Here is a 23,017-nt window from a genome sequence, read left to right as displayed (position 1 = left end):
TGAATGGGTGTACTCTTCACTGGGTAAAAAACTGGCTGAATGGCCAGTCCCAGAGAGTTGTGAATGAAGTTGAATCCAGTTGGTGGATGGTGACAAGTGGTGTTCCCAAGGGCTCAGTATTGGGGCCAATTCTGTTTAATATCTTTATCAATGATATGGATGAGGGGATCAAATGTACCTTCAGAAAGTTTGCAGATGACACCACGTTGCGCAGGAGTGTTGATCTGCTTGAGGGTAGGAAGGTTCCACAGAGGGATCTGGACACGCTGGAGCGATGGGCCAAGGCCAACTGTATGAGGTTCAACAAGACCGAGTGTCGGGTCCTGCATTTGGGTCACAACAGCCCCACACAATGATACAGGCATGGGAAACAGTGGCTGGAAAGCTGCCTGGTGGAAAACGACCTGGAGGTGTTGCTCAACAGCTGAATATGAGTCAGCAGTGTGCCCACCTGGTCAAGAAGGCCAGTAGCATTCTGGCTTGTATCAAAAACAGTGTAGCCAGCAGGACTAGGGAAGTGATTGTCCCCCAGTACTCAGCACTGGTGAGGCCGCACCTTGAACGCTATGTTCAGGCAACCAAGCTGGTGAAGGGTTTGGAGCACAAGTCTTATGAGGAGCAGCTGAGGCAACTGGAGTTGTTTAGTGTGAAGAAAAGGAGGTTGAGGGGAGACCTGATCACTCTGCAACTACCTGAAAGGAAGTTGTGGTGAGGTGGGTGTCAGTCTTTTCTCCAAGAGGAAATGGCTTCGAGTTGTGCCAGGGGAGGTTCAGAGTGAATATTGGGAAAAACTGCTTCACCAAAAAGGTTTATCAAGCATTGTAACATGCTGCCCAGGGAAGTGTTTGAGTCACCACCTCTGGAGGTATTTAAAAGACATATAGATGTAGCATTTAGGGACATGGTTCGGTGGTGGAGTTGGCAACGTTAGCTTTACAGTTGAACTTGACCTTGAAGGTCTTTTCCAACTTAAACGATTCTATGATTCTATTTGAATTAAATTTACTCCTTTCTTACATGCTTAGTGTAAGCACTGCCTCAGGATGGACCTGTGGCATAGACACCCCTTTGACCAGTACCTGCGCACCTGGCCAGTTTTTTAGGCTGACTCTGTGTGTGTATGTTTGGTTTTGGGGGAGACATATCAGCAGCAGAAAGGTAAGAAAATGCCTACCCCAATTCCATGTTTCTTTTAGTTCCAATCATCTGATGGATCCTCAGAGACAAGTACAGACTGGGAACGTGCAGGTGATGATGGACCAGCCAGAATTTCACATCTGTCAATGTGAAATCCTGAATCTACCTGTTGCTTTGATGGTGGGCTGTGACCGTGTTTGTTACACTTGTTTCCAGCAGGAAGATGTTTGTTGCAGCCTGTTCCTGTTTGAAGCATGGTCTGTTCTGGTCTATTTAATACTGCTATATATTAAATGTTATGCAGTCCTCTCTGAAAACACTTAAGATACCTGTGGGCGTTTGGGAGGAGAAGAGGGAGAAGCATTTGGAAACCATCATGTTGTGTCTGCTCTAGGAAGATGAGGGAGAAGCATTTGGAAACCATCACATTGTGTCTGCTCTAGGAAGATAATGGTTGTAAGGAAGTTTTCAGCAGTGTTTCTTTTTTGTGGGGTCTCCTCAGTTAGCAACCAGAAAGAAATAAGTAAATTCCTTATGGTATTCTCACAGCCAAGTGTTCTCTGCTTCAGGACCTGTTCATCATTGAACTAACTTCACTAAGTTTGAATAAAAACTCAAAACAGCATGCTTATAATCAAGGACTGGAGGTTAGATAGCCGAAGCTTTATGTACCTGTTCAGTTCAGGATTTGGCCCTGAGAGATCTAAGCTTCTGTTGTGTGGAGGTATTCTAACAACTCTAAACAGTTGTGGTAAGTTTCTGTTTTCTTGGTGAAATCAGTTTTCCATAATTTCGTATCTTGGCAGTTTTAATCCTGTCCTAAAGCTGATGGTGCTGATGGCATGTTTTCCTTTAAAGAGGAGGAGCTGTCAGAGTCTTGCCTTTCTCCATGAGCACTTTCTCCATGATTGTGTTTTGTTCTCAGGCCCTGTGTCACCACCCCTTGCTGAAGGAGTGCCCTGGATAGTCCTTCAGACTTCTGGTCGCAACTTTTTCAGAAAAAATCATAGGAAGGCTGGAGTGACAAGGTACCTCCATACAGCCTGACTGCTCACTCTGAGGTGTTGTCTTGACTGTACCTGACAGCACAGTAATATCGCTATAGCGTCCTTGAAACCTTCTGGAAAATCTCCTGTAGAGGAGACTCCACAACATCCATTGACAGCTTCTTCCAGCATTTTCCTGTTCTACTAATGAGCAAGATTTCCTAGTTGTGCCTCAGATCATTGTTGTGCACAGTTACAGGTTTTTTTTTTCTCCTGCTTTTCCCAGTGAACATGGAAAGAGCATTTATGTCTCTTTTCAGAGGACCTCCTTATGCATCGGAAGACCATTACAGAGTTGTCCCATAGTCACCCCTTTCAGACTAAATAAGCCCAGCTCCCTTGGCTTTTCAGTAAAGATCGTATTTTCCAAATACCTGAGCACTCTGTGCTCTTTTAAACTTGCTCCGCTGTCTAAATTTTTCTCACAGTGTCGGCCCAGTGCTGCGTCCAGCCCTGCTTAGGAAAGCCTGTGCTCCCATCCCTTGCTTTTGGCATTCTTAATAATAGGTGTCAGGAAGAGATTTGTGTGCTTTGAACTACTGTCACATTTTGCAGCTCATTGTGGTCCCCAAATGTTATTCCTCCCCTACATGATTTGTCCTTCCTAAAAGTAGCACTTCCTCATATTGTAGAAATGTTATGAAAGTTCTTTAAGATTGCCTTTGATTTTGACCTTGTCTTCAGAGTGCTTACAGCCTCTTCCAGGTGTGTGTCACAGGCAAATTTTATGATAATCCAAGTTATCAGTGGAAGTACTTGGTAGAACCAAGGCCAAGACAAGTCCCTGCAGATAGTTACCTGAAATGCCCTCCCAGGGTGACAGTGAACTATGACAGTGATAATTTGTCCTGAGGATAACTTTATTTAATCCCTTGTGAAGCCACTTTAGAGTAATTATGTCTAGGACGTGTCTCAGGAGCCTGTTTGATGGAATGTCCTGTGCCACAGTGACTGGAGCCCTACTGAAGCAGAGGTGCTTCTTTACCTGCTCAGTCAGGTGTCTGTCAGAAGATGATTAAATTAGCTTGATGTGCTATTTTGGCAAAACTCGTGTGTGTGTTTTTATGATTTTTTCCTTAACATTATCTTTTCATTTGTGTGTTTACAAATTAACTGTTTTATTATTTGTTCCAGAATGATTTTAGGGTTTGAAGTTAGATAGACTCTGCCTGCTCTCAACTTATTTCCAGGAGCCATGTCCTAAGTCTATCTAGGTACATTTTAGCTTACTGGGGTCACCTTCCTAGGTCTTGCTGAAACTGGTTATGTTATATATCTGGTAAATATTCAGTCAAGTGGTACTTTTGGTGAAGGCTAATGCAAAAGAACAACAAATGCTTTAGCCAAACTGTTGCATTTGTTTTCCTTCCTTGTGCGCTGGTTGATCTCTGCTGTTCTTTGTTGTCTTTTTGAGGTATTTATACATTTTTTTCTGGTTTATGTCTCTTGCTAACTGAAGTTTCTTTAGCTTCTTGGTCTTTCTGGCTTCACCCATGCTTGCTTTTGCTGTTCCTGTATAGTTGCCCTTAGACACATAATTGTGTTTCCACTTTTTACTGTGACTCTCTTCTAATTTTCCAGTCATTAGAGAACTTTGTGAACAGCCATAATGGCCTGTGCTTTGTGCCATTCTTCTGAGTGGGAATTGCTTTGGTTTGAGTTTTTTGCAGGTGGGTTTTTGTTGTTGTTTTTTGTTTGCACTTTTTTTTTTAAGTCTGTTGTCCTTTTTCTACTGTTGCTACATCTTAGAATTGAAAACTCATTTCATGATCACTGTCACCCAGATTACCTTCCCCTTCCAGTTCTCAATCAATTCTTCTCTATTAGTCTAGATTGAATCAGTAATCGATGTTTCTGGCTATTTATAAAGCCAGAGATATTCAACGCTTGTTCTGACTGCTGCAGGCAAGAGGCAGTGTCTCAGCAGCCCTCCACTCGGGTCTGCTCTGTCACATAAAAAAGTGCTGTAAAAGTCAAACCCAGGCCTCCACTTCAAATGCAGAGTGCTGCCTAAATTTCAAGGGAAATGGGTAAATGCATTTTTGTTAGCAAGTGTTTGCTTTCCAGATGATACCTCATACATCTTTGAAAAGCTCAAGGTAAAAACTCGTGTCATCAGTAACTTGGATTTTCCTTAAGCGTTTCTGCCATGAAAGCACAGGACAGAAAGAATATGGATGGGTTTTAAGAGTGTTACTCCTGCTCCAGCTTCTGGAGCATAGAGGAGAAAACACAGAGTAAATGTATGTATACACATACATGTGTGCATATGCAGAACCCTCAGGTTCCAGTACCTCTTCCACAAGTCACTTAATGCAAGGCCATAACGTGATCTTTTCAGTCTCTACTTGATCACTATTTTGTACCATTTTATCTCTATAAGTGACTACACTTCTTGCATTTATTTGAGAGAAGCTGCCATGCTTACTTATTTGGCAAGGATTTTGAAATCCCAAAGGAAAGTATTAAAACTTTTCAGGAATGGTGTTATTCACCTAAGCACTCATGAGGGGTGATTGTACTGTATGCTTTCACTTTGAGCACTTTTATCAATGTTCCTGTTTTTTGCATGTGTTTTTGCACACTCACAGTAGTCTAATGTGCTGAGAAAAGAACATTTAAACTTGTTTAAATGCTGAAATTCATTTGAGGTTTAAACTTGAACTTCATTTTCTTAGTAGTGGGGCTTAGCTTTGGCAGTGCTGAGCCGTCACAGTTCCTCTTGAAGCTGAGGGTTGCATTCAGTGCTTAACATGTCTTATCGTTAAAATACAAATTTTGATTTCATAGCTGGGTTTAAATGTCCAACAGGAAGCAGTGGAGTCTAACAATTCTAAGTTGCAATGACACATTAGTGAGTGATGAATATGAAGTAATAAAACGTGTCAGCAAAATTGCCCAGATATCAAACTTTAAAAAAATGCATTGAACTACTATATACAGTTTTATTACAAATTAATGACTTCAGCAACAAGATGCCTCCCAAGATTTAATAAGTATGACAGACTGGATCCTTCATGACCATCTGATCAGTTGGGTGCATAATGTGTTCAATGTATATTTTTATAGGTATGTATGTATAGATAGGAGGTTGTTTTGAATCTCAGTGTGTGTTTTTAGCAAAACGTACCCATTCCCGTTAGAGTAGATAGTATATGTTGGCTAGTTCGTCTTCTAAGTAGTAGTAAACTGTGTGTGCACTTAAGGGAAGTTGAGTGGGAGAGAGTGAGCATTTGAGGGCCAGAAAAGGGGATGATGAAATTATTTGTTTCTAGATTAGACTACCTGTGCTTTGTGATAGTGTAACAGGCTTTCTGATAGACAAGGAAGAGGGTAGTGTAAGCAAGGGACATAATGCCAGAAGCTTGTATCCTCCAAAAGCAAGATTTGCTTTCTGGGGACTTTTTGGTTTGTTTTTTAAAAAAAATATTTCTATTTTATTTGTTTATTCTAAATATCCAGTCTCTCCTCTTGCCTGGGTAAAATCCATTATATGAAGATTGTACGAAGGGGCCAGGAGTCAGGACTGCAGAATATGGTTGTCCAGCAACTGGGACACTGTGGCTGAGTGGTAACATTATTGATTTACTTTTCTGTTTTCTGTTTCCTTCCTTCTGCTCCCCCTGCAACACCCCTGGCATTGCAGGTTTCTAAAGTCAATGGAATCACTCGAATGTCATCTCCGAGTGCAAATGCAGCCAGTGCCAAAAAGATGAGAGAAGTCAGACCTTCACCGTCCAAAACTGTGAAGTACACTGCAACAGTGACAAAGGGAACTGTCACATACACCAAAGCCAAGAAAGAACTGGTCAAGGAAACCAAACTAAATCACCACAAACCCAGTTCACCTGTCAACCACACAATCTCAGGGAAAATAGAAAGTAGCAATGCAAAAACCCGCAAACAGGTGCTATCCCTTGGAGCATCCAAGTCTAACAATACCGCTGTTAATGGTGTAAAAGTCAATGGCAAGTTGAACCAAAAGACATGCACTAAGGAGGTGGGGAGACAGTTAAGGGAGGGGCTGCGCAATTCGAAGAGGAGGCTGGAAGAGATGAATCACATAGATAAAATACAGTCGCCCACCAAGAAAATGAAAGGGGCCGTCAACTTGGCAGAAGCTGCCAGCAAAAAGGCAGCCATAGAAAAGCCTTTGCTGAATGGACACCTTAAAAAGGAAGTGCCAGAGAAGAGTTTGGAAAGAAATAGGCCGAAAAGAGCCACTGCTGGAAAGAGTACGCCAGGGAAACAAGCACATGGCAAAACTGAAAATGCCTCCTGTGAAAATCGTTCTACCTCTCAAGCGGAGTCCTTGCACAAGCCACAAGACTCAATGGGAAAGCACGAAAAGGGCAGTAGTAAGTCTGGGTGGGGGATGCTGGGGGAGATTCCCATCCTTAGGCCCTCCACCAAGGAATTTCATGACCCACTGATATACATTGAGTCAGTCCGAGCTCAGGTAGAGAAGTATGGGATGTGCAGGGTGATTCCTCCTCCAGACTGGAGACCTGAGTGCAAGCTAAATGATGAAATGCGGTTTGTGACACAGATTCAGCACATACACAAGCTAGGCAGACGCTGGGGACCCAACGTGCAGCGGCTGGCCTGTATCAAGAAGCACCTCAAATCTCAGGGCATTACAATGGACGAACTCCCACTCATAGGTAAGGGCTGTGGTTTCATTGGCCTTTTGCCGCTCCTTTTTAGTGTCCGTATACAACTTTATGCTCCATTTACATTTATGCTTAACTGAACCCCTGTTCAATTACCACTGCAGAGCTCTGGATCTCTCTCTTTATCCATTGGTCAGGCACGATGCAGGTAGGTTGTTGGAGAGCTTTCCCGGGAGACTTTATATTGCAACTTTCCTCCTGCCAGATGGTACTTCACCCAGGGAAAAAAATGCTACGTGGGGTCTTGGTCTCCACATTTCAGGATCTTCTCCTTTCCCTGCTGTTTATTTTTGTGGGTAGTACAAGTACGAATATTGATAGCCTCTCTTTAAATGTTGCCTCAGAATATTTTTCAGACCTTTCCAAACAGGTTGCAGTGTTGCCAAGCTTTAATACAAATATTTTTTTCCCCCTTCTTTTAAAAGCATTTAACCAAGGGGGAAAGAAAATATCTCTGAACTGACTTCTATTCGGGTACTCAGACACTTAAAATCACAAATTTGCAGTGACCTGCTGACATTTAACAACCATTAAGTGTCAAGAATAGGCACTAAAATGTGGTTGATTGCAAAATGGAGGTTTCATTATTTCTCCCAGCAGGTGTCTGCCAGGGCTAATGCCTGAGTGAGAATCACTTATTTAACAGAATTCTTGGTTTATGGTCTGCTGTCAAATATGACACGTGACAAAAATGTGACAATAGTTTGTAAAAACATGACAACAGCAGCATACAAATGAACTGTTGAATGAGCCACCTACATCTCTACTGCCTTTGCAGACATGACATAGTAACAAACTTGTGGTTTTAATTTTTCTTAGCCCTTTCCTTTGTTTTTGAAGTGTTTTGAGTCAGAGCTCACAGAATCTACATGTTGTGACTTGAGGCTAAAGTTTTGCCTTTGAGGCATTATCCGATCAGAGGCAGCTATCAACGCTAGTTGGATTAAAGGACACACTTTTCTGTTTAAACTGTTCACAATGCTTTTTTCCCTCCAGTTTTCAAACTTTATTTTATATCACATATGGTATTGTGAATGAAAATGCATAAAAGCACAGAAAGACATTGCAGAGTTTATGGTGAACTGATGCAGGGCACAACAGAGAAATGACAGAATTTAAGGAGGAGAAGAGAGGGTTAGCACTCCGTTGCAAGCTCTGTGCAAAAACGTTCAAGAAAATCTGAAAATTAAAATCACTCAAGCAGGAATAAGTGAACATTTTGTATGCCTAATGTATGCAATGGTTGTATGCTAATAGAGAAGAATAATGAATTAAATTTACATTGGTGAGAGAGAAGAAAATGTGCATGGCAGCTCGATTAACGCTTCTGGAACAATGTTAACTTTTTAATGAAATACCTTAACTCGGCATTAAGATGGCATTACTGTTAATTATTTGTATTATTTAAGCACCTAAGAGCCTAATTAATAGGCATAGATTGTATTCTGCTGGGTGCCATATAACCAGAGCAAACAGTGGTCTCTTACAAAATTTGCATCCTATGTATCCTTTCTGCAGTTCATTTCCTACCTATCTTGTGTTTAAAATTAAAAACAAAATGGAGAAAAGAAGCTGGAGATCATCAGTATACAAAGATAAGAAACCTGTTCTTTCCAGCAGGAAAGATATAAAATAATCTGTGGTGATAAGTGCACACTTATTTAAGTAGACATGTATGCATATCCCTCCTTTCAGGGCCGAATCACATTTCTATTGAAGTAAGTGGGAGTTTTGTGAATGACTTGTGTAGTGCCAGTATTTGGTATTAAATGCATACCTGAAGATTTAAGATTTTTTTTTTCAAATGTGCTTGCTCATAAGGCAATTTAAAAATATTCCCAAATTAGTGAAATTAAGACAATTAAAAAAAAAAAAAAAAAAAGTCAGATGCTATTTCTGCATAACGTGTGCCAGGTCTCCTATTTAAGCCATTTTGCTATAGGTGCTTATAAATGGGGTTAAAACTACTTACATGCTTAGGTCAGTACTGGAAAACATCAGCCTAAGATACAAATGCTTCCAAAAGTTATGACTGTGTGAAATGGAATTATAATTCAGACCATTTTGTAAACCTTTGCTGTAGCTGGCCCTATGGAGGATTTGCCAGATATGCGGAGGCTCTGGTTGAATGATGTGCTACCCAAGCTCTAATATTCTGGAGTGATTATGAGCGATCGTTCCATGATGTGGGAGAAAATTACGTTTCTTAAATAGCTCATAAACAGTGTCAAAATTAGGACCTTAAGCTGGGTATGCACTCTTTGTCCCACTGGAGAACACGTATAACATTAAACCTGGACGACACTGCTTTCAAAGTTAGGAATATGTTACTCAACTTTATGTGGGTCACTGAATCTATTGGGATGGAAAGCTATCTTGAATTATGCCTTCATCTTATTTGTGAACTGTGCATATAAAACACTAGACCAAAAAAGTAACAGCATGTAATGAAGGCCAGCCTGAAAGTTATTTTATGGGGAGGATTAAAGAGGAAAGAAAGAAAACCTTTCAAACTTGTTTGGTTTTTTTTTCCCCAATGGTGTTTACCTTTTCTCAGCTTTAAGACTTAATCATTTTGATCCCTCCAAAAAAATTACTAAATTGGATAAATCTGCTGCCCTGTGGCCCTGCCCTCCACTCGTGTTGTATGTTCCTCAAAGCCTTAGCCTTGGTTTCGGCTGCAGCTGAAATCCTTTCCTCTCTTCTCACACCTTTGCCCACCACTGTGTGGGTCAGTATTAGCGAGCAGCCTCTGGTGCTGCTCTGCCTCGGTCGCAACCTTTGTCATCCCAGAATGTTGCACCCAGGTTTACACTGCTGAGCTTCCCTCCTCACTGGGTAGGCACAAGTGGTGGAAGAGGGGAAAGCAGCGGGAAGAAGGAAAATTGGGATCAGCTGTGAAGCATCTGAGATGCAGCACAGGGTAGCTGAAAGAAAGTAATACTGCTTGCACTAGCATGGAAGATGATATGGCTGGCCCTTAAGATGCTGTAGCTCTGTATCCAACAGTAAATATTTACCTTAATACTGCTTCTTGCACTTCTCTGTTGTATAATAGCATTTCTAGGTGCTCTGAAACAGCTATGGCATAATGATTTTTTACTTTGCTCAAAGGGAAAGGTAAAGGAGAGACAGTGTGGCGGCAGCGATGTTGATGCGAGTTTTCTATTAATTCTCTTTTTTCCTTCAGCAGTGCCCTATTGAATTGTAGGTGGTCTTCGGTCTGTTTCTTCACTCTTTCTACTGATGATTTATTTCTGTGCTTTGAGAGTATTTATGTTTCTTTTATTGTTCCTCATCCATTTGGCTGCTTCTTATGCTGCCGTTTGTATAATCCTCCATTTTTATATTTTGAAATGTGCTAGTCATCTTAAAACATACAAAAACATAATGGAGTATAAAATATGGATGACCTCAGACTGGAAGAATAATGTGTCTGGAACTTTTTTATGCAGTTGCAAGGCCCCAACCACAAAACCCCACCTCCCTTGGGTTTTTTAAAGGATTTTTCTATCTGTAGTGAAATTAATGATGTTACTGTGCTCCTTTTAAATACTAACTGTATTCAGAGTGTTGTGCAGACATTAGATAAACAATGTTTCACCTCCAGAAAGAATAGGTACTTCTCTTTTTGATTGCCAGTACTCATCTTGATACTTGTTTTGTTTCTTCCCACTGTAAACCAGATGTGGAACTGGTGACAGACAGGGGGAGGGTGGGAGCAGATGGGCTTTTAAAGGGATGGGCAGCTCTTGTCTCCCCAGCAGCTGGGTAATGACCAGGGGAAAGACATGTGTGGAGAGTTAGTTGGGGATAATCTGAGAAGGGAATGAAACTTCAGGAGGAGAGCAAATTTAACCATAAGGAAGGCTACTGCAAATAGCAAAATGTGTTCTGCTGAATGCAAAACAGTGGTGTGCACCCATCTTTAGCAGGAGGCATACAAGACAGGGACAATCCTGCTCCGGTGCCCAGGTAACCAGAGCTGTACGGGTGACACGCTCAGCCTGGTAGCGTGCTTGACACGAGCTGCCCACAGCTTTCCTAACCGGCTTCTGTGTTTCCCTTTCCCCTCCTCTGCTGCCTGGCACATGCGGACTCCAGGAGGCTGCGAGCTTGACCTGGCCTGCTTCGTCCAGCTCATCAACGAGATGGGGGGGATGCAGCAAGTGACTGACCTCAAGAAATGGAACAAGCTGGCAGACATGCTGCGCATCCCCAAAACTGCACAGGACAGACTGGCCAAGCTGCAAGAAGCCTACTGCCAGTACTTGCTCTCCTATGACTCCCTCTCCCCTGAGGAGCACAAGAAACTGGAGAAGGAGGTCTTGCTGGAAAAGGAAATTTTGGAGAAGAGGAAAGGACCTTTGGAGGGACATTTGGAGAATGCCTACAAGTTCCATTCCTTGCCCCGGTTTGAGCCCAAAAATGGACTCATCAACGGCGTGGTTCACAAAAATGGCTTCCGCAACAAATTAAAAGAGGTCGATGTCCCACTAAAGACGGGCAGGCGGCGGCTCTTTGCTCAGGAAAAGGAGACCACGAAGGAGGACGAGGAGGAGGAGGAGGGAGTTCTTAGCGACTTACACAAGTGTATATACAAGGTAACAAGGCAGGCTCTGCCGATTTTGTTTTGCAGAACTGATGACGCTGTTGTTTCGGTGGCATCTGGGTGCAAACCCCGCCAGCTGCAGGGAGCCGATGGGCTGCAGTGCCACCCCCCAAGGCAGCAGCGCAGCCAGCAGCTATCGCAGCCGGGCGGTTTGGTGGCTTTATCCTCATTTCTCTGGAAAAGCTGGAACACGTTATTGTCATAAAGAGATGTGCTGGGCTCTGCCTCCCTTCATCTCCTTATGAGAGGTTCCCTGAATAGCTCTGCTCAATTATCCTTGCAGACACAGTTTTTATTTTCATTTTCTAGTGACATTTGAAGTAATGTTTTGCTTTCTCATTCCTGCTTCTTGCAAGTCTCTTGTTGTGCAAAGTAGTGCTCCACATCAAAACTAACATCACTAGAAATACTACTACATTTAAAAAGGGCAAATTGAAATGCAAACAATATTTTCATCCGTGATGCCAGATTTTGCTCAGCACTAGCAGTCACACGGACGCTTAGTCCTCCACATATCAAGTACATCCATTTACGAAGGAATGCTGACTCTTTCACTGTATTTTATTTGGCAGTCTCCTACTCTGGAGCAGGACTTGGCACTGTAACTTGCAGCGCAGTTTTGAGTTGCATTGAATTGTGTAGCCATGCTCTGAGAGAAATATAGCATTGAGTGTCTGTGCCCAGTATAGGAATATGCTGTTCTTCCCCTTCCAATCTCGCTTCCATCACCAGGAAATGAAGCCAGATAGCCCAAAGTGGCTTATTGTTAAGCTATTTAGGGACTGCATGAGCTCATGACTTGAGCTTTAAAAGCTTGCTTCAGGTTTCTTTTTCAGCCTGTTATGATTTGTTAGCCCAAAAATTCTTTTTACTCAGGGACTCCGGCCTCAATCCTGCCTTTGAAAAGCAATCTCTTTGCCATGCTGCTGTTGGAGAGAACCTTATCTAATGACAGCAGCATTTGTGAACAGTGAAGTGACATTTCTTTGCCTAATATCCTGTGCTTAATGATGTTAAATGAAAAATATGATATAACTTAATGCTGACTGCTGTATGAACAAACAACCTCAAACTTAATGAGGAAATGCCTCCATCTTCTTTTCCAGTGCAAGACTTTAAACGATACAATGTAACTCAAAAAGCAAAATTGACATTTGTGATAAGTAGGCTAATCAGACTTGGAAAATAAAAAAAGAAAGCAAAGCACAGCCAGTATAACTAGCCTGAGTCATCTGAGTCCCAGGCTTTTATCCCAAAAGGCTGAGAGCTCCCACATTGCTGCTGCTGCCCAAAAAAGCACTTGGCAGTACTGACAGCATTAGACCCTATATGAATCCAACAATACCTGGCAGAAATACTTTTGTTCTGAGCATAGAAGCTGGTAGAGATGAGCATCACTGGGCCTGTGGGCCAGGGCTCTCCCCACCCACCAAAGCTGCTGCAGTGCATGGAGTGGCTCAGTCAACACCTCATGTTGTCTGCTGTGGTGCAGGCAGCTTCCTGGACACTGGGATTTGCCCATTTGAATCCCATTCCACTCTCATCTGCAGTGCAGAGACTGGGGACTGCTGTCATGGGAGATGGACTGGGGAGAAAACAGGGGAAAGCAAATCTGTGGTGGGTTTCTGGAGGGATCCCTGCTGTGGAGTGCCCTGCAGGACGCCTGGTCAGTCTGAGTGCAGAGAGAGGTGCATAGCTTCATCTTTACAGCACCTGGGGGGAAACCCTGGAAGGACTGACACATGAGAACTGGTTATGGCACTCAGAGGAAGCTTCAAGATGTAGAAATAAGCAATTATACAGTATCTTGATATACCAGAGTAACTCACAAGACTTGTAAAATGACTGTAGTTCATCACTAGGCTTTTTAATAAGACTGTGGTGAGGTGGTGCTGGTTTAGGGATTTAAGCAGAGGATACTTCATGGCATTTTATGAAACAAGGCTTTTAATCCTGCATTCTCTGTTTTTCTTGAATGATGGTATCCTTGTGTGCATGTGTCTGTGGAGGGGGGAGTGTTCTTTACCTATTAACGTGTTTCTGAGAAAATCAGAAATTTGTTTAAGAGAACATATCCTCATGTTACAGTTTCCACAGATGATGGGATTGTCATGGCTTCTTTTTAAAGCACACTACTAATTCTAATAAAAACAAAACCACACACAAAACAAAACAAAAAATCCCCACCCCTTTGATAAATGGCTAGGTCAATAGATTGAGGGCTGGAGGAGAACATCATAATTACATGGCTGTAGTCCAGTTTAGGCCATAAAGTCTATGCTTCAGACCATGAAGAGGCCATACATTTAGGATTTTGCACAGTAATTTCTTCAGTCAGAACATGCTTGAGCTGAAACATGTTTTTAGAAAGAGACATCCAGTCTTCCAGGAGCAGTTACCACCATATTACATGTCAAGGTTAGAGTAAATCTCCTTTGTATTTGGCTGACTTTCTGCCAGGGCTCCCAAATTATTTTCAGTGTTGCTTCTTTCTAGTCTGTAAGGCCTGCTGTGCTTTTAAGTGTGTGCTGCAGGCTGCTACACTTGCTTTCTTTACTTCTAAATGCATGGCCGTTCTACCCGACTAATGAAATGTCGCCGCTTTTAAGTACGTGAAGTAAACTGCTGCAAGATTTTCACTCTCCTTTCCCCAATTTTAGCTATGAAAAAACTTTAAAAGTCTGTATGGGAGTTGACTGAAAGCAGTATTTGTTTCCATATGGAACAAACTGAAGTCTTATTAGCAGATCTGTTAAAGGGAGACACAGAAGAAATCACCAATGCCAGTCTTGTCAGCCCTCACATGAAAGTGTCCCAGAAACCCCATGCTGAGCTCTCTGCAGCTGGGGACTTGGCATTTTTGGACTTTGCTTAACAGGAGTCCTCCCTTCCCACCTCTGGCTATTGTGAAATCTCTGTTTTCTGCTCATATTTATGGTTGTTTTAATGTCTTTAACATTTGTAGCATTGCAGTGTCCTTCTTTGTGCCTTCCGTCCTGGCTTAGTGTTGGTGGTGGTGATACTCTGTGTTGGCTTTCATGGCCAACACAGTGGCTGTGGAGAAGAATCAGGAGAGGAAATAGGAAATTTTGTTCCTTAAACCTTCCTCATATTGTTGCAGCAACAGACACTCTGCTCAGTAGCTTGAAGCTCCCACGACAGTTGTTGAACTATAGAGATATTTTTGAGGGTGTTGAAAAGGGTATTTTACTCTTCAGCAATTCATTTTGTGTTCTAGTTAAAATACTTCATTTCAGCATTTTAAATTATTTTTTGAGTTGGCATTAGAAAATTTTATGAGATCTTTCAGATCAAAAAAAAACAACCAAGCAACAAAACCCCCTCAATCATTACAACTTTTTGGAGGCTAAAAAGATACCAAATTCTTGATAGAGGAAGAAATGGGAATATGCAGTGTTAAAGGGCTAAACTGTTCAGTTTTTCCACTTCCTTTTTCTGTGCTCGCTGCATATCTAAAAAATGGAAAGATGTGGTTAATTTTGGAGGATGAGGCCTTTATTCCTATTTTTCTGTGTAAGGCGAGAGGAAGAGGCAAGTAACTGAAACGAGAAAGCTGCTGCAGAGCGTGTGTTGGTTTGCAAGCAGTGAAGTCTGTGCTCAAGTTTGACGACTGTTGGTGCAGGCCCTGCACTTTACGAGAGGGTTTGTTGTAAAAGGCTGCCTCAATAAATGATTCATGAGGGCATTAAAAGATGAAGGAAATTGCTTATTGTATCGCAGAGCATCCAACTCTGAAGTTTATGGGAATCAGAGGGCCCCAAGCCCTGGGCATTTCACAAACTTTTTTGTTACAGCTAATTATGCTGCCTTCAATTTAAAAAGTGACAATGTTACAATTGTAGGAGCATGGCGAAGTGATAGACTTGGCCTCTGGGGGAAAAGCTGCTTGTATAGTTGTTTGTAGTTTACTCGTGGGCATAGTTCTTAAATAAACTAAACACGAGGAAAGACTGAGGCGGTTTGACAGATCTGTTTCATAATTGAAAGACTAGAAAGGTAATAGTCGGAGTGATAAAACGTTCATTTACATGGAGTTTTTAAGTCTGTGGTTGCTCAGATGGGCGACTAGTGGACACAATGGAAATTAGAGGAAGGAGCAGTAGATCTGGCGAGGGGGCAAAGGTATTCTGAACTTAGAAGTTTGCAGAGTGATGCTGGTCTCTGCCTGCAGCAATGCCTGCCAGCCAGTATGGCCACAGCTTCCCAGGATGTTTCTTCAGCCCTGGAGGGGTGAAGGTGATAGGGTTGTCCCTATCTGGGCATACCAGTATGTCTGGGCTGAAAGGAGCAAGCGGGTTCTCCTGCTCCTGCCTTCAGAGCCTGCAGAGGATGCCTTCCAGAGGATAAGGTATTAGAGGTATGTGTGAAAGCCAGTATCCAGAAACTGAGGTGTAGCTCAAGCAGAAAACCAAGTCAGATCGTCTTCTCATACAGCTCCTGCAGCAGCGCCAAGAAAGAGTGAACTCACTTGTCAATTTTACTGTGTTTTACTCTTCTTAGCCATGTAACAATAGGTCCTGGTTCCTTGCATTTGAACTGCTTTTATTGAAATGAGCATAACTCATTTCTCTAAGCAGGTGATTACAGTAATCTTGGTAAACTTTTTGTGACCCCCTTCCATCACATATATTACCAGTTTGATGCTGAACATTCCTGTGAATTTCCAAAGTGTCTTTCTCTGTATGTAGAGAGCATAGCCATGTGATTCTTTGATCACATACTGGATTTGATTGTAAATTGCAGGTAGGGTTCCTTACTTTGCAACCTGTCATAGAAAGCTGGCACATGTCCATCTTCTGTATGTATCAAACACAGAGCATTGTGCTGGACAAAGCAGCATATGTGGCCTTCTGAGAACATTCAGTTGGCCTTTTAGGTGGTTGGTTTGTTGATTCGATGTGATTAAATTTCTGTGTCTTTTGAGGTATTTTCCCTCAGATAGGAAATGAGATTTAGACCCACATGTGTTCTGGAGACATTGTCCTCTTTCCCACTATCATGATGTGGGATTGAGCATATAAGGAAGAGAGTGAGGCCATGGGGAATGGAGGCATGTTTTTTTTATTTTCACTTTTGGTTTTATTTTCTTTTTCCACAGGGTAGGTCTGTTTCTTTAACAACCTTCTACCGAACAGCAAGAAACATCATGAACATGTGCTTCACAAAGGAGCCCACAGTAGCTGAAGTAGAGGTGAGGCCGACACAAGGAGTGGTAGAAGTTTTTATTTCAGGGGATCGAGTATGGAGACTCAATATAGTTGATGTTCAGGAATTATCATAAGCACTGTCTGGTGTGGGAGAAAAATAAATGGTTAGATACACATGGTACTGATTCTTCCTTTTAAGGTTTTTTGACATTTTTAATAAAGGTGTTGATGAACTGAGGGAGAGAAATAAGTCTTAATCTGTCATGTGCTAAAGCACAGGAGCCAAGAGGATCTAAATTCTGTCTTCCCAATTCATTGTTAAAGTATTTATATTCTTATTTTTAAGTAGTGTTTAATGTTGAATTACACTGAGGTCATGAAAGCCCTGTAAATTTCTGGAGTTTATATTTTAATGATACCTCGTTCAGTGAATTAAAAATGCATTACCACTTTCCCTTACCACAGCAAGAATATTGGCGAATAGTGGAACAGAAAGATTGCCACGTAGCAGTGCATTGTGGAAAAGTAGATACCAATACCCACGGGAGCGGCTTTCCCGTGGGAAAATCTGAACCATTTTCAAGGTAAGATCACCAAATCCACCCTCTTTGTCGACTCATGCCAGCTACCCCTTTGTGCCGAGCAGCGGTGGGGGCGCGAGACTGGCAGGGCAGCTTGGTGCTGGGGACGTTGGCACTGGGAACACGCACTGACGTGTGTCTTCCTCTGTGTCACCCCTTGAACAGGCATGGGTGGAACCTCACAGTCCTTCCTAATAATACAGGATCCATCCTGCGACATCTTGGTGCTGTGCCTGGTAAGCAAGTCTCTTTTCTATGTTTCCAGCAGGTGGAAGTGTCCTCTAAATGAGGTGGTGTAGTCACCAAAGTCTTCTCCCTCTTTCTGGCCCCTCTGCTGGGTGATTGGGTAGACACACAGTTGTATGTAGCAGTTGGTATTTAAAGGACTGAAGTCAGGGGTGCAAATAAAGAATTAATGAATAGTTGAGACCTTATATACCTGGGAGGAATCAGTTGTACTTGCTTTGTACTCCCTGTCTGTTGTTGCTGGTACATCGGTGTTCTTGCTGTGTGTTAGGTTGATGAAGGACAGAGCCGTGCAACTTCCTTACATGCAAACCTGGTCTGTAGCGCTGGGCAAAGCAGCACACAAGTTTTGTAAATGAATTGTCACGAGTGCTCCAGCTGCATATATGCCTTTGCAATTTATTGGCAGAAATGTTAGCTGAAAGCATAATTCGGACTCCTGTGCAGGTGTTGAGCCTGAACAAACCGGTTGGGAAACAGGATACATGTTTACAAGCACGTGTACACTTGACAGTGTGAAGCAACCACCTCTGATCAATGGCATTGAGCTTGTATTATGCGTACTTGTAAATTCTCTAAAGAACAAAAATTTTTTACAGCTATTAGAAAACAAGGGCATTGTAATTAGCTGGTAGATACTTTGTTAGTGAAGAATGCTGAATTTGTTAAATTATTCTCTGTGAATTTCCTACTCTGGTAAAAGTGGCTTAAAACTTGAGGGTCAGCTTGTGGATAGAACAAGCTTTTAAACTGAAATTTCCTCTCAAACTGTCTTTTAATTAGAAACTGCGGTTACTTAAACCTAATTTTCAATCTCTTTGCTTTAGGAGTGACAATTCCTTGGCTAAATATTGGCATGGTCTTTTCTACCTCATGCTGGTCTCGAGACCAAAATCACCTTCCATACATTGACTACTTACACACTGGTGCTGATTGCATTTGGTAGGTATTCCTGGGTTGTTTTCTTTACATTCACTGCAGTGGCTCTCTTGTAGGCTGGTGTTAACGGCAGTTTGTGTAGTTTGCATGAATGAATCTCATCTAGAAGATCCAGTGTGTGTGGTTGCAGTTTTAATGGGAAAATGTAGCATGTTAGAATGATGAAATGCCCTATCCTGGAAGAAAAGTTCTGCTTTGTCCGTCTTCCATGCTCTGTTCTGAGATATTTAGCAATATACTGTTTCTGCCTGACATAGGGTTTAACCTATGGAAAGTTTTCATGACGTGGAAGCCAAATGACAGCTAGTCAGGGTAGGCTTTCCTTAGGCTGACCGAGACACTTGTCAAGCTAGCTGCATATTGCCACTTGTAAAGTGATTGAATCTATGCTCTAACTAAATAGGCACTGCTTTCTTATTATATGCAAAATATCTTGAACTCTGTACCTACCAGGTCCCTCATATTTTCTCTAATAGTAATTTTTTTCATTATCCTATGATAATAATTATTCATAGGATTACATACATCATTCTAGTGTCTCAATGTGGATGCTAGCTACATTTCATATTTTGTAGAGATATCATGCAAATAGAATTAACACTGAGCTTATGAATGGTTTTGAACTTGGTGAATCCTGCCTGAATTCAGTGCATTCATACTACTACAGATGATGATGATGAGTTAGATTGTAGTGGAGGTATAACAGTGGATGGAGGGATTGGAGGAAGGAGGTGATATTGGTGTTATTACCCAAAAGTATAATCAGTGAGAACAGTGAATGATAAGCGGTGTAACTGTGTTTCTTGATCAGATAAAATACAATAAACAGAGAAGAAAAGTTAAGTGATGCCTCCCTGCAAAGGTGAGAAGCTGGTTCCCTTTCAGCAGTTCCCTTCTTAAACTCCAAGCTATGGGAGCCTTTGGCTCTTTGTTTGGTGTGACAGGAGAAGGGCCCCTTTGCATCCAGAAGTCCCCATGGTGGCAGTGTCAGTTGCTCTTCATTCATGTGCAAAGTGTGTACTTTGGCCATTACCTTTAACTTTGTTTCTCAGCTGCTGCTGACCCAGCTGTCACTGGGAAAGCACATGGCCCAGAAAAAAATATTTGAAATCTTGGAGGAAACCATAAAGCAGGAGTGCCTCTCTCTAAATATTTAAAGTTGGAGAAATCTTCTGTATGTGATCATACCAAGAGGTAAAGGTAAAATGCTGCAGACCTGGGAGTTTGTCTCTTTCTGTTATGGGCATTTCATGGCTCCTCTCCCTCTTCTGTGAACCAGGAATCTGTAGTATTTTATAATAATATACTATCAGGACAAATTGCTGAGGAAGGTACATTGTCCTCAACCTTTGGTGAGTCTATTTCTCTCTATGATACTCGTCTAGTCTTAAATGACAGTAAATTCCAAACAGAAGGCATTTAAGAATCACCTAATTAAGTTCTGAGGCCTCCCTCCATACTGCGTGTGTCAAAACCTGTGCGTTTTGGGACTGAACAGGCTTGAATGCAGCCAGCCAAAGTTTTAGGAAAGGCTACTATTTCTTTTTTCCAAGCCAAGAAGAATAAACCCAAAGCAGTCATTTGCTTTTTCTTGATGGGGTTACTAATACATGTAAATACACAGCTTCAGGTGTATTTGTGGTGACTGCCTTGATGAAACATGGATAGTAAGCAGGAATAACTCATAAGAAGGAAGAATTGGAACTCCTTTGTCTGTAAAAGCTATTCTTCAGCAAGGCTGCCAGGCTGAAGTCAGGCTAGTATTCATTATTATCTCATTACAACTTTCAATATTGCAATAAAGTACCCACCTTTATTGAAGAGAAGATTAATTTAATAACTCTAGGTCTGATGTAGTATCAGGAGTAGTCCTGACAGCATTGCTTTCAGTGACTGCTTCAGGGATAACAAAGCCACTGGAGACCAAAGTTCTCCTCTGTTTTGCAAAGTCCACCCAGCATCCAGAAATCTTCTCTTCCAAGGACAGATCTCTGTGGTACTAAAATCAGTGGTGCTTCATTTACCTGCAGATCACTCAGGTCACTCTAATCTCTCAGGTTTTACCTCCTGAAGAGTAAACAGGGGAGAACTCAATTTTCATGCAGGGCAGAGAGGTCAGTGACCTAACCTTTTTATTCTGGAGGGATCCTCAGTGCCCATTAAAAGAGAGAAGAAAATCTTGTTCTGCTAAAGGCATTCAGAAGTCTGTACTAGCTGCTCACTATCCATTTTTATAGGTACGTCAAGAATTGCAAATGAGTGAAATTGCACCATACACCACAGTCTCCATTCCCCTCAGTCCTGCCAGCAGTTGGATAGTCCCATGCGCTTCTGTTCTGCCCCTCCTCTTCACACATCCTTCCCGTGCCTTCTCCTGGGCCCATCTTGCGAGGGACTCCATGCTTGAATCTTTATGCTGTTCCAGCTATATTTTCTAACTCCAAAAGGAAAGAGCGGGCTCTGCCATGTTCTGTGTTTTGAATTTAAAATATTTTCATCACCATTTAAAATACATTACTATAGTGTAACTAGAGTAATATGCTACACACATGGAGCTGTTCTGAAGCTGTCACTGTTAGCAACACAGGTACTGCCAAGTATTTGATACATGGCATGCATTTAATATTGATGTTGGGACTTGATCCTTACCAAGGTGAAGTTCTTCTGCTTTCCACCCCTCTATAACCCTAGGATTTCTTAGCGAGGTTCTGCTCGTTGTCAATATATATGTAAGGAGTCAGTCTACGTACAACTGGGCAACCAGCTCATTAGAGCCCTTTTTGTGGCTACAATTAGCTGTAGGAGTGGATATTGTCATCTCTTCAGGCTCTCGGCTTGAAGATCAACAAAGAATAATCAAAGTCATCATCAGTACAGTGAACAGTAACAAGATGTTCAAAACATAGGAAGTACAGCCTCCTACAGACTCATCAAGCAGGATAACTCTGTATGACGCATAGAGTTAATATTAGTGCACATTACAAGCAGATATCCTGACAAGGTCTGTAAGGCCAGCAGAACGCTGTATGAAATTGGTGGAGAAGCCAGATGAATGATAAGAAAACTGCACCCTTTCCCCAAAATCTTTCCAGATTCATTCTCTTCTCTTGTTGCCAAGTTTGGAATAATGGCACTCTGTGTGTGTGTCTGGTGTGGGGCAAATGGACTCAGGTTGAGGTCTCATTGCTTAAAGTGAACTGGTAAGTCATGATAAATCTAGAGATGTTTTTTGCTTGCCCGAGCATAACAAATCCAAACAAGGTAATGTCACACGTGGAGCACAGCATGGTAGCAACTCAAGGCAGGTTTGGGGATCCCAGGATTTGCACAGTGTTTCCCACCAAGCTGCGCTGCTCAGTGCACAGTCGTCAGGTACCAACTATCAGATCTTGGGAACAGGTATCTTCTGGGTGGACATAAACCATTATTACCCTTCTGGCAGGGTGCAAGAAAAAGTAGACACTAATTGTCAGCACATTGCCTCCCTGGATCCAGCAAAATAGTATTTCTTTGGATGTGTGAAGTTAAGACCTCAGACTCCTACGTTATTTCTTGTCACTTCTGCGTAGGGAGCACTGCTGGCAGTGAGCACGGAGGACAGCTGCTTCTTTGGCTTCTAAAGGAGAGGAGGATGTGCAACTTGGCATGTACCCAGCAGAGTTTTAATCTCTCTTGCTGCTTTGGCTGCTTTTGGTTGGGTCTTTCTTTTATTGCAAGGGAGAAGAGAGATGTGGGATTTGTTTCGTAAGCAAAGCAAGAAGGTCTTAGGCTACTTTGTGTGCTAACAGTAAAGGTGATTTGTGGTTTCTTGATTGTTATGAACAGAAAATGTTAATAAATGAAAAGATTCTTTGCTTGCTGCACAGATAATAAATAGATCCGGTTATGATAAAAATAACAGAACATGTATTGGTGCTCACGAGATGCAAACATCTGCCCATAATTAGCTGTTTTGGTGCTGTTAAAATGAACACGATTCTATTGCTGATTTCTCTCCTCCGATTCTACAGAGCACTGAGTTTTCACATATCTGGTTTGGGGATTTGGTGTCCTTTGGCATCTAGTGAACACCGTCACACTTGAGTCTAAATATGAATTCTCACTGTTTTACCAAAAAGAACTGTGTGTGAAAGCCTGTGTTTAATTTCATTCTTTTAATCAATGTCCTGGTCTGAATTGCCTGTTACTGTGTAGCTGTGGACCGTTATTTACTCCACAGTAAATCTCTCTCTTTTCTCTGACGAAACAACAGGTATTGCATTCCTGCTGCGGAGGAGAACAAACTTGATGACGTGGTACATACCCTGCTGCAAGCCAATGGCACTCCAGGGCTGGAAATGCTTGAAAGTAATGTAATGGTAGGTTAACACTGGGAGAGATAGTCCCATTTGAGAACCCGAGGATAATCAGAAGGCTGGTTGTTTGGGGATTTATTTTGGTTTTGTCTTGCAATACAATGATGCAGAGACTGTTGTTAAAATCTGGCTACTTGCAATTGTTTACCCACATGGCATTTTTCTAACAAGGCTCACATGTTAAAATAAAAATAAATGGACAGTACAATAAATATCCATTTTTAATACTGTCCATAATGTATTTAACCTCACAAAGGGAG

General features: G+C 42.0%; 1 protein-coding gene across 1 annotated transcript in view; it reads left to right on the top strand.

Moving 5' to 3' along the window:
• Positions 1 to 23,017, top strand: part of JARID2 (jumonji and AT-rich interaction domain containing 2) — a 225,390-nt gene that overhangs the window by 187,279 nt on the left and 15,094 nt on the right. The window contains exons 7-13 of the mRNA XM_074899720.1: positions 5,830 to 6,847; positions 10,961 to 11,460; positions 16,588 to 16,680; positions 17,102 to 17,220; positions 17,383 to 17,453; positions 18,291 to 18,405; positions 22,655 to 22,760. Coding sequence (XP_074755821.1) covers positions 5,830 to 6,847; positions 10,961 to 11,460; positions 16,588 to 16,680; positions 17,102 to 17,220; positions 17,383 to 17,453; positions 18,291 to 18,405; positions 22,655 to 22,760 — 2,022 coding nt within the window. The remainder of the gene's footprint in view (positions 1 to 5,829; positions 6,848 to 10,960; positions 11,461 to 16,587; positions 16,681 to 17,101; positions 17,221 to 17,382; positions 17,454 to 18,290; positions 18,406 to 22,654; positions 22,761 to 23,017) is intronic.

This window comes from Athene noctua, chromosome 2 (genome assembly GCF_965140245.1).
Source record: "Athene noctua chromosome 2, bAthNoc1.hap1.1, whole genome shotgun sequence".
Classification (NCBI taxonomy): domain Eukaryota; kingdom Metazoa; phylum Chordata; class Aves; order Strigiformes; family Strigidae; genus Athene; species Athene noctua.
This window is presented reverse-complemented; position numbering and strand designations above follow the sequence as displayed.